The 17,412-nt window shown below is 43.6% G+C and overlaps 1 protein-coding gene across 1 annotated transcript in view; it reads right to left on the reverse strand.

Annotated features, from left to right (window-relative positions):
- Positions 1-17,412, reverse strand: part of LOC124412167 (zinc finger protein rotund-like) — a 69,866-nt gene that overhangs the window by 44,987 nt on the left and 7,467 nt on the right. Inside the window, exons 3-4 of the mRNA XM_046891833.1 lie at positions 5,633-5,701; positions 5,494-5,545 (exon numbers count right to left, since the gene is read on the reverse strand). Of these exons, the coding sequence (XP_046747789.1) occupies positions 5,494-5,545; positions 5,633-5,701 (121 nt within the window). The remainder of the gene's footprint in view (positions 1-5,493; positions 5,546-5,632; positions 5,702-17,412) is intronic.

A 17,412-nucleotide genomic window follows, 5' to 3' on the forward strand; every position in this document is an offset into this window, starting at 1 on the left:
ATCACACATATGCATACAAGTTTGCGGCACGGTAAACAGTTATAATTTTAAAACCATGACCTATCCCGATTTTGCGTAGTATACGCGATGACTTTTTGTCGTAGTTCTTGAGTAAGAAAGAAAAAAAAAAAAAAAGGAAAAGAAAAAAGAAATGAAACAAATATTCTTCCAATCCCTGTGTAATAAATAAACATGTGTTTACGTGTTTCAATGGTGAAACAGGTAAATTCGTATAAGTGTTAAGGAATTGATTGGATTCCGGGATTGCTGTGTGCTATGATATTGCGAAAAAGAAAAACGAAAAACGATTTATCACATCTAATACCTACAAAGCGCGATTTACAAAGACGGCTATTAAATTATATTCCGCAATTATAATTCATAATTGTGTAGAACTAGTCGTATTACCTATATATTACGTTAGCAACGTTTGAAAGCGTAGCTTTTTCAAAATTACTCGAAAACAGCGAAGAAGAGTCACTTTACTGATAAAAAAATAAAATAAAAAAAAATCAAGAATTTGGTCAATACCAAACCGGCTGCAATTTTAAATTTGGAGGTCGCAGTAGGTACGTTATATAAGTTGTCGCACGTACCAGACACGTTAACACGTCAAATTAATCTATTCGAACGTGTGTATGCGTATAACGAGCCTCTAAAACCGGTCCTACACAGCTGCATGCAGATACTTTCAAAAATCAACAACTGACCTTGGCAATCGGGCAAAATCATCGAACACATGACACAGCGTATATGTATATACATTATACATCCACGTATACGTGTACACGTCATACACCCGTCGATTGCCTTTTACGTAACGATTTTCGGTATCGAATTTATCGTGGCATATTATAGTGAGTACACGGGCACTGGGTGGATACAGCGTATTACGAACCAAACGATCTCAGACAATCGACAATAAAGTATGCCACTCGATTGATTCTCTTCGCAATTATTTACGCATGTATAAAAGAGTCAAACGAGTCTGTTTTTTCCCGTCATTTCACCTCAATTGTTATAAGTAATTAATAGATCGATTGAGCCATTTGTCTTAGCAATTATTACATAAATATGAGAATTTTTTTAATCTACGAAACACGCGGGACGGTGTTTGAAAAACGGAACGAAGTCGAGCTATATCCTGATTCGATGCAAAAAATAAAAATAAAAAATATGTAGTTGTGTGGCTAAAGTAGTTAAAATTAGTTTGAACAAGTTTACGACTACACTCGAATTTCTTCTTCTTCTTTCTGTTTTATTTATTTTATTTTATTTATTTTTTTTTCGTTTTAGTCAAATTCACGTCACCAGGAAGTGGTAAGTTCCGTTTGAATTGAATCTGACGAACGCGAGAGTCGAAACAAATATGGCAAAAAAAAAAAAACAAGATTAGAAAAAATGGTTGAGCCAAGGGAAGAACAAAAACGAAAAAGAAAAGAAAAAAAAACCAAAAGAAACCAGAAAAGTGCCGATAATATTGAATTTCCATATTTGCCAAGCGGTTGCGGGGTAGCGATAGAGGTTAGGGTCCCGGGAGCAAAGGGGACCTTCGCATCATCAGGGGACCCACAGACAGTTTTAATTGGCAGTAAACTTTGCAGTAGACGCAAAAACATGAAATACTGCTACAGCCCAAGAGAGTGACTCCGCGTCTCGACCGGCATGGCATGGCATGGCATGGCATTGCATTGCATGGTCAGCTGGAGAGTATGAGAGGAGCACCACCATTCTTGTGTCCCGTGACTGGTGGTAGCCGAGACGGTAGCCATATTCCTTGGGTAGTGTGGACTTGGCGGACGAATCTCGTTCGTGCCGCGTTGGCCGGTTCTCTTTCGGAGTGTTGCCGGTTTTCTTCTCGGCTGCTCCTGTCCTGCAACGTCTCGGCATAACAGGTGCATGACTTTAATGCACCGGCCATCATCATAGGAGAGACGCGGTGTCCTTTGATACGGATTCGAGCGTTTTAACGTCCCCCCTCTTTCCTCCCCGTTTCGTAAGTCGCGTCGCGAGGCGGGTCATTCCCTTCGCGAATCGCAACCTTCGAGATAAAAGGTGAGTTGTCCCGGGTAGTCGAGGAACTTTCAGAGGCATTCCCTTGGCCTTTGGCGCCCGACTGGCTGCAGACTATTTTTCAATATTTAACTACTCGTGTTACCGTATATTTATATATATTTATACGTATGACGTGGCTAATTAACCAGATGGAATATGCATACGTTACTCTGCGATATTTCAACCGGATTTTATACAACGCGTCTCTCTCTCTCTCTCTCTCTCTCTCTCTCTCTCTCTCTCTCCCTATTTTTCTTCTTCTTACCTCTTTCATTTTCGCTCTCTTTCTCATTCGTGTCCGCGACTCGGGATGTTGGAATGGATTTTCCACCTTTCTGCCTAAATCCTGATTACGCCGCTCTCCGAGTAACGGAATAATTTATCTAATCAGCCTTTCGAGATCGTTGATGTATTCGCTTATAGTCGCTTCTCGACTTTTCCAACTTTGACATGCAACGCAGGCAGGCAGGGCAGGTAGATGAAAATTCCAGTCTTAATACTCATCTCGATAATGGATTCGGCTTCGGTAGAGCTAAACGCGGGGAATAGTTATCTCCTATACCTATTCGTAATGGAATATTTTTTAACCTCGGGAACGTAGACTGCCAAGGGGAAACCTCTGCCATAAGTCGGGTGAACTTGTTCAGCGTCTGGGTAACGCCGCGGCGCGTTAAGACTTCTTCCGCCTTTCAGCGTTTCAAAATTACAAGCCTTATAAACCGCGTGCGTGGAACGAACGAACCGTTCGTACGTCAATTAAGCAAGCCCAGGCCTGAGGTACCGAGTTAAGTTAAGTAATTACCATCGAAGAATAAAACAGTCCTTTATACGAAAAAGACGGAGAGGAAGAAAGAGAGAGAGAATGGTTAACGAGGATATGGAAGAAGAGGGACTGACTGGGAAGCGACGGTTCCAGGATCAATTTCGTCATTCTCCAATTGATGATGGAATTGTCCAATTGCAGCTGTCCGGCGTCAGGCGAAGTATCGGTGTGTGTAATGGCGAAGCGTGTAGGTACCTACTCTGGATAAAAATCAGGGCCCAACAAGCCGAGCCTGTATGTGCGCATTAGCATTGACCTAGGCACTGCACGTCAGGCAGCCAGGCAAGCAGGCAAGCAGGCAGGCAGGTATACTGCCCGCCATTTTTTCTTACGCGCCTAAGAGAGAAATTGAGTAATCAGAGTCTAGGATCATAAAAGGAGAATCATGTTTCCATAACCGTTTTCACTGCCAATGCTACCGCGCACACTTCTTTTTACCCCTTACGTAACCCAAGGCTGTGTGGCCGCAGGTCTGCACATGTCCGTACTAAACACCATTAGATCAACTTTGCAAATTATTAGCGTTGCAATTGCAAACTTTCAATTCACCGACTTACACCAGACCCTTACACTTGTTGCTCAGTTCATCGTCCCATTTTTTGCAACATCGATTACCTAGGTATTATACGTGTACATGGAAACTCAAGGTAATAAAGAAGGAAGGAATGGATTTGCGTCGTTTCAAAATCTGATCTTATTGGAATATCCCTTCGACTTCCTTCTGTATAATATAATAATAGAATAAGAGACGTTGAGAGTCGAGGTTGAAAAGGTATAACCGTCAAGTGTGACGCCAGTTAGTCGAAGGAAACGATGATTGGTATCCTAAGGTTGACGTAGATAGAATCAACGCGGTTTACGGTAATGCTAAGTGAATAGTACATAATACTGTTTGGACATTTGGACCATTCGCTTCGAGGTGTTCTACTCTTAAAGTTCGATACCGTTAGCACAACCACTACTATTCACTGCCACTGTTACGAGTATAATAACCCTGCAGATAACCCCACGAAAACATGACGACTCGAACTACCGATGCAATCCTCAGAGTTTATGATCGATCGTCTGAAGAGTGGCGAAATTTCACCTTTTTGTTTTTATTTTACAGTCAAACAATCGACTGTATATATTACTCTGTCTAGCGTAGCCGCGATCGAATCGAAATTGAAATTAGAATTCATTCACCGCCAAGTCAATTGGCAAATCTAAGAAACGGACAAGCCTGGAACGGCTAACTGTGACCGCGAGTGCCATTTCGGGTATCGTATGGGCATCTCGCAGGTCTTACTATTTATTAAAATTATAATTTTGGACTCCTATTTCGTTCGTGGCTAGCATGAATAGCCGAAGGCGCTTCAAGGCATCTGAGTTCATTCCCTGTTGCGCAAGACCTCGGACTAGCGCGAGCACGAGACGAAGAGAATAAAGAGCAAGAGGGGGGGAGAGAGAGAGAGAGAGAGAGAGAGAGAGAGGGAAAGAGCGAGAGGATGAAGATTGGGGGGAGCCCCCTTAATGCACAGATCGCATGATGCCCAAATCTACGTCCCATCTCGACTCTATGCCCTGGGCTGTTTTGCCTCTATTATTATAATCGTCTACCAAATAGTACAAAATGCCTGTATGGCGATGGAATTTAAACATTTGGAAATTTTCGTTCTATGTACGAGGACCGTTTGTGGGGACCCTGCGATATTTTTTACTTTTCTCTGTATCAGTTGGCCGTCTTTTGAAAACCTTTCTATATCAGGATGTCAAATATTTGAAAACGTTTTGTATTTTGTACAATCAGAATTTCGCTGGTATGTTGCCCATCAGTAAACAGGGAACCTTTGTGGCTGGATTAGTCCTTCGATTACTTCCTGAATTAAATATCCTAATTAAGGATGACTAATTATATTTGGTCCTGTCACGCGCGGAGACTGCATAAAAACAAACAAGGTGCACTGCAGCATCTAGACAACCTTGAAGTTATAAAACGCAGACAAATTTCACACCGTCTGAAGCAAAAATTTGTAGAAGCACGCTCTCAAGTGTCCATTCGCCAATTCTTGGCGACGGGACTCAACCAACCGACCTACCGACTAAAAAGTAGACGGTCATCCGAGATGCGAACCATATTTTATAATCAAACCTCGGCTGGTGAAGGCGGTTCGAGATTAGGTATGCAGGCCCGTGACGTACCTATCCGTGGTACATGAACACATGAATATGCATACATACACGCGTCTGTTCGAGCGTCTATATACATACGGCTGTTAAAAGAACCGGTTCTGATTTTGCATTTGTGACGTCATCCCACGGCTACCACGATTAGGCGTACAGACGACAAAAACATGTGAAAACACACGATTCATTATATCACTATCACTCGGTGCTCATTAAACACATATACGAACGCACACTGCCCAGTAGAATGCGAATTAATTCAACAGACCGAAGAAGAATTAGCAGGAATAAAGTTGAGGGAAACAAAGTAAGTTTCCTCGTTTCATTTTTTCACATTTATGGTGATTTGTCTCGCACACGTTTCCTCATACGTTCACTGAATACATTTTATTTCTATGATAACAAGTGGCTAGGCTACATAATAGAAACGTCAAATTTTCCGGACTCACCTTTCTGCAGCTGATTATGATCGGCGTTCATCTTGGCCTGTAACAAAAAGTGCTGGGATTGACCAAGTAGAATGAACAGATATGAGCTTACGACTAACTGGGCGGGACATTGATTGAATTTTGGTACGATTCAGCTTACCTCGTAGCCTTGTTTCGCGGTGCGTCCACCGCCCCAGTAATCTCCATCCTTTTCGTGAGGATTGCATTGCTGAAAAAAAAAATGTACAATTGTAATCGGATTGAGATGATGGGAAATCAGAATATTTAAGAACTGCGTTTGCATGTTGTCCCAGTGCTTGCAGTATAAACGGAAATGTTCGATATATTTCTTCACGAACGAAGTTATTACGATAATAGCTGTATGCCCGTGAAGAAAAATAATCGCAAATCATGTAAAGATGCAATTATCGCGGTTATTCAGCAAAACCAAGTGGCTAATCGAAGCGATACGCAGCGAATGAATCGTAATGATCGATAATTGGCATGATACGCGTGTAACAAAAACATCCTTATGTATATAGTGAGCAATGTCACCTTTCACCCGCGAAGCGGAATTGCGGTAAAGAGAGAAAAGCTTATCGGGGAAAATGGGCGTGCCGCAGTGTTGAGGTAAGATCTGGTAGAAACTTGTCAGGTGGTAACGAGGTGTTAAAGCCATGATCGATGATGAGAAAAGAGGAAGATTGTTTCTCTCATAACTAGCTTGAAAAAACCCCCCCCAAAAAAAAAAAATCCTTTCTCGGTAGAAAAACGAAGAAACGTAAGAACAGGAGACTAAAAATTGATTCGAGATTCCGGCACCTTGGAAGTAACCAGCTGAATAATTGTTTCCACGTATAAACGAGAGGGACGTTACCCCCCAGGTTTCAGGGGTGGGTGCAGGATGGTCTAGACAAAACACAGACGTGCGCGTCAGGGTGTCAGCGGGTGGGACGCGAGGGAAAGGGAGGAGAGGGTGGGGAAGAGGAGGGAGCAGAGGCTGGGGTGGCGTTGGCGGGGGTGTCGGGGCGGCGAGGGTGTGACCTTGAGCATCTCATCCCAATGTTTCTATGGTGATGAACGCGCGCCGACACAGCCTGTGCTTCGTTCGGTTCGACCGAATAAGTTTCAGATTACAAAATCTTTTCTCAAGTATTTCTTCTCTCGTTATATATATATATATATATATATATTATATTCTCTCTCCCTCAGACCTAGTTTATTCGACGTCTGCACTGACGGAGTGAAAACGGACACGGGTGTACATTTTATTTATATATATATATACATATAACAGGAATTTACGTCATCGTCGACAGTAGTTTAATCTCATCGAGCGAGTTTCAAGAAGGCAAAGAATATTGTTCAGAGCCAAATTTAGAGATACTTGTTTGAGGGGTCGATAGGAAAGCAGATGAATGAAAATAGTTTCGTTTGTACAGACATAATCATACGAAAATTTCTATCATTAGCGAAACAAGTAAACGCAGTTAATCGATCTTTCACATATCTTGCCCCTGTATTCCCTAGTTGATTAGAAAAGATCAGTCCAAGGACAAAAATCCCAGAAAAGCGATAAGTTTGGAAAGTCTTGAAAGTCGAGATAAAGAAAGTCTTCATTAGCTTGTCTCCACCCTAATAAATCGTTGGACCTTTAGGAACGTGTCCAAATCCTCTGCGACAAAAGTATCAACTAGATATTGTTGAATTTTTCCGATTGTAGGATAAATCCAAGTAATCGCGCAACATGAACGATAAAATCCCAATACGCGTTAAGAAATCTGACGCCTGGTAATTTCCATCCGATATGTGGTCTTTTGAAAAATGACCTGTACACGCTGTTCCCATAGGCGAACGTCGGCCACCCCACGGCCCATTCGATCCCATGGGCAAACATGCTAGACCACACGCGTGACCTAAATATATACGCGGTGTTTTGAAAAATTCGGAAGCAGTAAATCGACGCGGGGGAGCGAGGCGAGCATGTCTGCACCTACATTTCCGTGCACTCGGAGACACCAGGTTGGGTGAATAGTCAGTCAACATGTCGAAGAGGGAGGACTTGTTGGCCAGGAGAAGACAGAAGGGAGGTCGCCTCCCGGCTGGCATACAAACAGACGGATGGACGAACGGACAGACAGACAGACAGACAGACAGACAGACAGACATACGTGCGGAGGGGTCCTGGGAAGGGAAATGGGGGTCATCCTTTGATTTTTTCTCCATCAGCGCGGCTACCCCAGTGTTTAAGCAAGTGTGGTCCTTGACCGAGTGGGTACACATCGCGGTTGGGATGACGAGGAGGACTCGGGCAGTGGGAAAGTCCTATATTTAGATCAAGGATGAGGGGTGAAACGGCGGGGGCTACAGGTGGCGAGTGCACGAGGAGAGCAGTAGGTCCGGTGGATCATCCTTGTGAGAAAGCGGAGTCCATCCGTCGGGCCGTCGACGGAGGAAGGGAGGGAGGAGGGCTGGTCGGATGCAGGAGTGGATGTCCCACGCGCCCCGCTGCAGGACTTTTCAAGAAAAACTAGGAAGGATATCGTTTTTTATAATCGAGGGAGGGTGGATGGACGTTGGCGGTGAATGCCGGGGATGGAGCCCTCCTTTCAGTACGGTGTGTAGATTTTTGAAAATTGGATGAATGACGAAAAAAGATATTGGACGTAAAAAGATAGCCGGTGGGGGTGAAAAAAGTTTTCTTCCGGTGGCTGCCCCGCGCCCGAGAAACTCGGACCGTGTCCATTTCCGTCGACTTGACTGAACTCGACGTGCGAAAAACACAATGACCGAACAGGCCATTACGGATTAAGATTAAAACGAGGATCTCACCACGCGGTACGGTTCTTTCATGAGGAAGAAACCTTCTATAAGCCTTCGGTCCACCTGTATCCTCTGTTTAACCTTCCTCCATTCACTTCCACTTTCCGCGATGATGAAGAAAGGCTGGCAAAGAAAAAGACAGAGAACTGCGTACAATGGGTGTGAAAAAAATCTGTACAATATCCCTGTTTCTTGTCTCTTCTCTACTTTCGGATTTAATGTTGGCGTCGAAATACGGTAAAATCTTGATGATGTAACAACGAATGAACAGAGTTACGCTCTCTTCAAGACGGATGTATCGCACAGGTGCGCCGGGTTTAAAAATCGCACGAAACGTGACGAAACTCCGTTTCGCGTACCCTCGAATCTTAACCCTCGAACGCGTGGTGTAAAGGTGTATCAGATTTTTTTTCTCCATCCAATCCGCAGAAAGGGGGTCAAGATGACGGCATACGGTGGTTGCGAGGGGCCCACGGAGTGAATGTTCCCTTTGTCAGCCGTACAGCTGCAAGCGTACAGGTACATCGTGATTCAACACATTGTAGGCACGAGGAGGAGAATCGCGATTGAATGCGGTTTGATCGCGTCGGTGCGGTACATCCTGCACTTTTTATTCTCAGTTTGTCATAATACCGGATCGTCCACCGGATAGACGGTGCATGATTTATGATTTAGACGAATTATACAATCAAGCGAAATCAAAGAGGATTAAAAAAGTGCAATAAAAGAACTTGGTCAGCTCTTACAGTGTAGTGTAAAAGTAGAATAAGTAGAAAAAGGAAACAGAGTATCCCTAAAAATAGCTTCAAAATTTTATGGAATCCAACCAGATTCCAACAAAGTTGGAATTAGCGTAGCGAGTAGGTTAGGATTCCTTCGGAATTTTCACGGTAACTGAAATGGAGCTTTGAACAAAAATTCTGAAAATTTCATCTCGTTGTTCAACCTTTCCACGACGATGAATCGCTAATAGCCAAACTCTTCGACAGTCGGCCGTTTCTCTCGGTAAGGGTTGGTTCACCGCATGACCTGATAAGGCTTTTCATTTCATTTCAAATAATTCGCGTTAGGCGTATACCAAAACTAATTCTATCACTCGCAACGGTAATTAGAAAAGAAAGCCCTTTGATAACGCTTCTACGTGCCAAATGACATTTGAGTAAGATATTATACTAAAACTATACATCTGCACATCGTTTTGAATTTTATTTTCATATTTTTTTCTTTAAAATTTAATTCGGCGAACCAGGTTTGCGCCACAATGAGAAACTCTATATATTCCGCAATATTAATAACTTAAAGAATTTGATTGGTCGGTTGTGTCAGGGAGTTCCAAGTATGCAAGAAGGTCTCGCAGACCAGAGAGCCGGTATAGCTTATAGCCTTGCATGGTCTAGGCATGAGAGCTGCAACTTGCATGGCCATGCAGAAAGAACCGAGAGTAGACCATGGATGTATGTATGTATGTAGGTATGTGAGCGTGTACATACGCGTGTATCGACGTTGGTCGGAGTACGCATAGGTATGGTATGATACAGTACGACACGTTAATACACGTACAGAGAAAACGGCGTACACAAAAGAACACGGTAGGTGGAAGGTGGAAGGTGGACGAGCGTCGGGGTCGAGGTGGCTGCCGCCGCCGGCGGCTACGTCGGGGGTGGAGGGTGAAAAAAATCCAAAAAGCATAAAGAAATGGGAAAAAAATGCAGTAACATAGAAGAGAAGAGAAGAGAAGAGAAGAGAAGAGACGAGAGGAGAGGAGAACAGAACAGAATAGATAAAGAAATAAGCACGGGCGAACGAGCGAGAAAGAGAGAAAGAGATCGAGTAAAGGAGAATAAAACGTGAAAAAAGTAAGATAAAAAACAAACAAAAAAAAAAAAAAAAAAAACACACACACACAGAGTGGAAAAAAGATAAATAAATGAAAAAAGAAAAAGGAGAAAATTAGGAAAAAATAGTCAACGACGAAGGAAGTGCCCTGCACATGCGTGTCCGTCGGCGTACGAGGCGGTGTATTGATCAGCCAAAGAGCGCCACGACGCCCGGCGTCCTTTCTGCGAGCCTTTCTTTTTTTTCGGCACGAAAGAGAGGCGATGGGGCTGAGGAGGGGGCCGAGGATGGGGGGAGGTTGGATGCCTCGCCGGCGCGGTGAAGGTGGGGGTGGAGGCGGACTGAGGGCGCCGCGACCTAGCCCAACGGACGCGATTACGTCATCGGCGACGCCGCCGCCGCCGCCGCCGCCGCCGCTATATATCAACCCCGTTTACACAATATCTAAATAAATATCCATTCTTACTTACCTACACTTCTATAGGTATAAGTATACGTGCTGTGATATGCGGGTGTAAACGTGTGTGAAATTCGTGGCATAAATCGTGTGCCCCGATAAGGTTGCTCAGGTGTTCAGAAACCGGATTTACGACATATTTTCGTCCAAAGTCGATCGTTGATCGTTAACGCGTCTGGACTCATCACACAACTTGTATAATTAAAAATGAGACTAGTGTAGTTGTAATAAGAAAAATAACTTCTTGACTGTTCGGTAATTTGACTCATACCGGATCGTATGCATGAGATGTTTAATTTTGTGTGGTGGGTATATCTATAACCTGTTTCTAACCTTGGAAGAGAAGAAGCCAGAAAAGAATGTAAAGAAAGAAAAAATAGAGCCACGAGGACAGATATCGATTTGTGAATTACAAGATGATTCACAATTAGAACAGAATAAAAATCGAACACACGCGATTCGTAGATTTTTGAAAAATTTCACCGAGTATGCTAATTTTTTCGCCGAATCGTGTATACATATATATACATGTGTATATAAATACACATTATACACCGAAAAACACAGTCACACGCTCAGGCAGGATTTATCGCGTATCATTTTGCAGTCAAAATATGTTTTCTAAAAGTCTCGTTTTTTCTTCTCTTTTCTTTTGCCTCTGCCACGGGTTGTCCAGCCCACGTGCAGCCAGTAGGTAACCCTTAAACGCTGGCTGGGGCAGCTGCGTTCAATTTATCACTCACTCTTTTAAGATTTTGACTCAAATGTCGAAAACCCTATCCACCAAGCAATTTTTCAAAGTGTCCCGACACGAAATCCGACTCCTAAGGAGGAGCGGTCGGGATTTTTGAAACGGGCAAAGATTCCACAAATTGTTTTCTAAGATTTAAATTTCTCAGGTTCCCTAACAGATTCTGGAGACGTGCTTACGCGCGACACGACGACTCGGTCTTTCCTTTGCTCGCCTTCTTCCCCGCACGTAAAACGAGATGCTTCGCTAATCCTGCGTTTATTCTTTGCTATTCTATTTTTTCACCACCTTTCCCGAATACAGATTTGTGCAACGACGAAGCAATAATTACTCCAAAATATGAAGAAGCAAAACAAAAAAAAAAAAAAAAAAAAACACACACAAGAATTTCTATACAGTTGAACTCTAATAACCGACGGCTAAAAAAAAAAAATGAAGATAAAAATGTGAACGTGCAATAAAATTTTCGAACACGAAACGTAGAGTCGTTAAGTTTAATTTTGACTTCTGGTATCAGAGGATCCCGGATAGTCGGTTTGTGACGGAGCTAAAAGGCTGGAGCGTGAAGGCAAAGGAGAAGAAGACACGAGGAGCCGGGTTCGCTCCGAATTCCCCTCAGCAGCGTAACAAACTCGGAAAGCTAGGAATATATATCCATAACACATGTGTTCCCACACAGACGTCATGGCCTTAAAGATGGCCGCGCTATCATTTTCGGTATTTTTTGTCAACACCAGACGAGAGGAGTAAAGACTGCGCGAAGGGTGCGGGAAGGAGACACATGTGGCCTATCTCATGCTCTTGGGGTGATAAAACTCAACAGTTGGCCTCGGATCGTGGGGTTGGTTGATCTTTGCTCGCCCCGCGCGCGGCCAAGATTGTCCCGAGGATAATATTCGAGGCCTCGAAACTTGTCGCGCGTCAAACTATCGCTTTAGAGGTGGTGAAAACATTTTTTCATTCGTGAAAATTCTAACGCATACTCGCGGACATCGAATCGCTTGGCCCAAATAATAAAACGCCTGACCTAGACATGTTCTCTCTCTTTTCCCCCGCTATAATCTTCGTTTTTTCTTTATTTTCACACTCATAATACCGACAGTCTAGGTCTGCAGACAATTCGCAGTAAAAATTTTACAGTCTCCACCAGCCACGGCTGCAGGCTGCTGCCTGACGGGCTAGACGGGAAAGTCCATAAACTGATGGTTATACACAGGTATACCATACCTAGTTTCTCGTTTTATCGTATAAGCTCCCGGATAACATATATACGTATTGAGTACACCTGAAATCAGTTTAATTCTAATCCCAGCGGTCTGTCTATCGATCGGCTCTTCGACGAGATTCTATGATGCAGTTTTCGAGTATCGAGTAAATTTTACCTCTTGAGCGAAAGGATCCAAGCGGTCAAAAATAAGTACCGTTTGCCAATCCTACTACACTCGCTCGAAAAGCCAAGGCTGTAATCTGAATCACGAATGATTTCATTCAACGCTTCCCCACTTCCAACGAAGGCTGAGAAAGAAACTGAGGATGGTGCGAAGCGAAAAGGATGTGTCCGCTTAGAAATTCCCTACATCGTGTATGCGCTCAGCTGCTAACTACTGTAACACTATCTTTTATACCAACACACAAACGCAGTCGTAACACTCGAGAGAGTTGCTCGGGTTAGACTAGGTTTGCTTTAGTGTTAGTGTTAGTGTTAGTGCGGTGCACGGCGTCTAAGGTCTAAGGTACGCGTTTGTGTATATGCTCCAGACACTTGACTGCAGGCTTAGAACGGTCACCACGTGTTGCTTAGTCGTCGCCTAGACAAGCGAGCCGATGATACCGAATGCGAGGGAAGGAACGAACCGAGACGAGGCGAGACGGAGACAGATTACTCCCTTCGAGGGGACTAACTGACCGAGTGTCAGTGCGAGGGGGAGGAGAGAGAGAGAGAGAGAGAGAGAGAGAGATTCATTTGAGACAAGGAGTGTGGGAGAGGGCACGGAGGTTACACTTGGCCCAGATAACACATATGTCGTTCTAGAACTCTCCGAAAACTCTGCACTATACTACCAGATAACTCTTCGATAACTTAGAATTTTTACATGTTGGTAGGCGTTATTTTTTTTTTTTAATTCAAAATGGAATTGTGAAATGAGACAAGCCGTTGTTCAAATATCTGCCAAATTCTTTTCCATCATTTAACATTCATAAGGTCTGCTGTAGTTTGAAGCTTGATTCAAGCTGCACACAAAATACTATTGAGCTTCCTAGTCATTGGCAGCAGTTATTGCTTAATTAAACCTCACGAATTTATTTTCTCGAACTGACTTTTTTTTATACACTTCTTCAAGGTTCCATCGACATTTTTCCACGCTCTTTCCAATGATGCTTCAATTTCGAACCACAGCACCGAACTTGGTCTCGACACTTTGTCAGCACATCGCACCATTTCTCATATCGATTATTTACGTATCAGTGCTAGGGGCATGGACTTAATGACATTAGAAATGGTCAGGCAAACGAGAATCTGGATGAGGGCACGGAGGTTATATGCTTGGCCCAGATAGCACGTGCCTTGGTGATACTATATTCGGTTTAAAAAATAGCTACTATGTTACACCGAGTCCACATTTTTTCGGGCAATGCTGTACGACTAAATAAACTCTTATAATCACTTTTACTGTGAAAATGAAGTTTACCGTACATTTGTTCCACCATTTTGAATTTCATCTATCAGAAAAGCCCAAAAATCACTGTGGAAATACAGTCAGGCGAGAAGGTTACAGTTCCTCAGCTACTTCTGTATGCTCTTCTTTTCTTAATCACAATACTTCAAGTTTACACCCATTTAGCGTGACCCTTTACCAAGCCACGTGTGGTACTCTTCAGCTGTCGTGAAGTGCCTCTCTTTCTCTCACTCTCTCCGGCACTCGCTTACTCAATGGAATGCTTATTTAAGGGGGGTTGGCATAATAAAAAGGGTCGAAACCGAGCGAAATTTGTCACAGGTTAAATTTCCCCCGATTAGACGGTATTGAAAAAACATTGAATTCTGAATTGCAGCTTCGAAAGCGGTGAAAGATAGCTTAGAGTCATGACTGTTAATTTTTAGGTAACTAGATGTACACGTCACGTATAACTAGATATAAATCTGCCACCGTTCAGAAAAATAGCGTAGAAAAAAAGGCAAATCAATCTATAAAGGATTTTTAAAGTAACAGACAGGCTCTAGTAATCATCGATTGGTTTACAAATATCTGACTCACTGGATAAAAAATTGCACTCATAACATAGTAAAAAATGTAATGAACGTAACACGAAAGAAAAAACGAACTCGAACAAAAAAACAGAAAATACCGACAACTGTTTTTCGAAAGATGATCATCAGAAAAAGTCAAGCAGTTACGTTCGATCAACGGACTTGTTTGCAAATAAGAAGTATTTGTTTGTTTTTATCTCTTGCAACTATACGGCATGACAAATTTACCCTGAAATGACGAATGACTCAACTTTGAGTCGCGGTTGAGTCTTTTTATTCTTAAACAATTTTTACACCTATTCGTTGCTGAACGCGCCTGCATCTGTACAACACCGTCGATTATGGGGTTGAAAACAAGGCTGAGCTTGTCCGTGGCAACCCGTTCGGCACGGGTGGCTGGGTAAACGATATACCATCTCTGACGAAATTACGAAATTTCATCCCAGTCGGTGCAGCGATTCCTTCCTCCTCGTTTAGCGTATAGCCGGGTGAATGCGTCCGTCTTCGTCTGGCTCGTTCGCGAGTAAAACAGCCCCTTAAAACTGTTTTACTGCTCTGAACGGGGCGCAACGACGTCTAGACGCTTCGGCCGTAAAGTTTGACCTACTCACCCCAACCCCTGCATTTCCCCGTTTCCCCCACTTCACCCTTTTCCCTTTTCCTACCCCTCCTCCCCACTCCCTCGAACCTGGCACAGCACAAGCGTCCCTTAAATACGCGCGCGAACCAACTCGGTCCGGGATCCAAGGGTGTCCTGTTCTGGTTTAAGCCTATACCTCCTCGACTTTGGGGTAAGAGAATGTACAGGAAATATGTGTCCACTCGGAGAAGGTAGAGACTCGGTGGTGGAAGAAGAAAATCAGTATCAGTATTATTTGATCATGAGCAATGGACAGGGTAGCTGCATAGCTGAAAGCTTTCAAATGCAACTATAAACTGAATATGTACTGCGATGCGTGAGCAAAACGATCTGCGCGAAAAATCATGACGAGATAGTGTTTGTGAATGTTATACTGGCGTTGAGTTGACCATCGATTGATCCAATTTTCCAGATACGAAGTTCAAGGATAGTTTCCCAGTACACGATAGGTATTCAGCCGATATATGGACTGATTTCGACAAAAGTTGGCACGAGCATTGGCAGGCAACGTAGGGCCGTACACGTGATTCGCAACAAGATCACGATATCGAGTGCGACGAACGCCAAGTGGGTTTTATTTACAGTATATATTTATTTCGCTAACTTATCTCAAATCCTGACCAGATCCTGACAAACCACACCTAACCTAACAATAATTTCAATGGGATATATAAGCCGTGGAAAAATGTCTGGCAAAAGGGTTCAGATTCATCTAACCGAAGTTGAAATTTCTTGTTCTCTCGATGGATGTAGAAGGTGATTGATCGGTACTTGCGAAGTGATATACAGACATTTACCCACGCCGACCAGAGACTAAGCAAGTTGTTCCTGGAAGATGTAACTACTTGAAGTGAAGCCGACCGATTGTATATATATATATATATATATATATATGTATATATGAGTAACGAGTGAACGTTGAAAGGAGGGCTACTTCTTCATCTGGGTAAAATACGAGGATGAGGCAATCTCTGTTGGACTGTAAAGGATAAACTGCAGGCACCTTTGAAGAGTGGGCATATTGTGCCACCTACCACGCGCGCACAACGTCAGCAGTGAAATTTTATAAAACTGTCGACGCCCCCATTACGATATCCAGATTACCGTGTCTTGACACTTCGATTCTCAACAAATCTTTCATTGCCACTTGAGACTCGGCAAGTCTATATCTCTCCCTCTCTCTCGCTGTCTCTACGACGCGCAGTACTTGTATAATTTCAAATGTCTGCCACCAAACAGGCACTAAAAATTCTTCAAATAATAAATGAATCGTCTGTGTAACCGATGATTTCAACACTGTTTTTCTACCCAGTAGGCTGCACTGTCAAGTGCCCACACATACGAATGGGCTTGATATGTAGCTATATACTCGTACGGAAATTCGTCTACTATTCGAATACCCGTGGCACTCGCGTGAATAAACGGTCTAGTAAGAAGCAGCCTCAGGGCCATAAAATTGGAAATAAACCACTGGCAAGTGGTTGTCGAGGACCGCATCTCTCTCAGCCCAACCCCCGTGCTCCTGCAGGCCAGTGTAAACGCTAATTGGTAATCAAGGCGGTCAAACACACTCCTAGATCTGGTATATTCAAGCCTGATTTTCTCCGGTACCTAGGCAAGCCGGCCGCGATACTACGTACCTACCCTCGGTTAATGGGGTGGAATGGAGATGGGTTAATTCAAGGGTTGTCCTCGGGGGAAGTGGGTCCCCTGCTGGGTCACGCGGACCATTTAAGCACGAGATATCGACTCCATTGTGCCCAGTCCATCCTTCTTGCTTTTCGGCCACCACAGGATCGCCATAAACGTTTGGCTTTGCCCTCGTTCGTTCATCCCCCAATGAAGCATATTATGTGGCCTCGACAACCGATTGAGGAAATCGTCCTGAATATAATCACCACAGTCGAGGATCTCTTCTCCCGACAAAGATGGCGAAGGAATTAAAGTTAGGACCACAGCCGCAGTTTGATCCACGGTTTTTTAATTTCAACGAGGCTCGTCCGCAGGCCAGAGTCTTGAAACGGTTTACTTACTGTATTTATTAATTTCCGTTCGGTGATATTATGCGCTCGGTGTTCACCGTATCTCTCTCACGTCACGGCACCGGCACGCAGCGCCGCGCCATACGCTCTACGTTTTAGAGTGTGTCATAAGACAGTGAGGCTCATTATTCCCAGGCCACG

This window comes from Diprion similis, chromosome 11 (assembly GCF_021155765.1).
Source record: "Diprion similis isolate iyDipSimi1 chromosome 11, iyDipSimi1.1, whole genome shotgun sequence".
Classification (NCBI taxonomy): domain Eukaryota; kingdom Metazoa; phylum Arthropoda; class Insecta; order Hymenoptera; family Diprionidae; genus Diprion; species Diprion similis.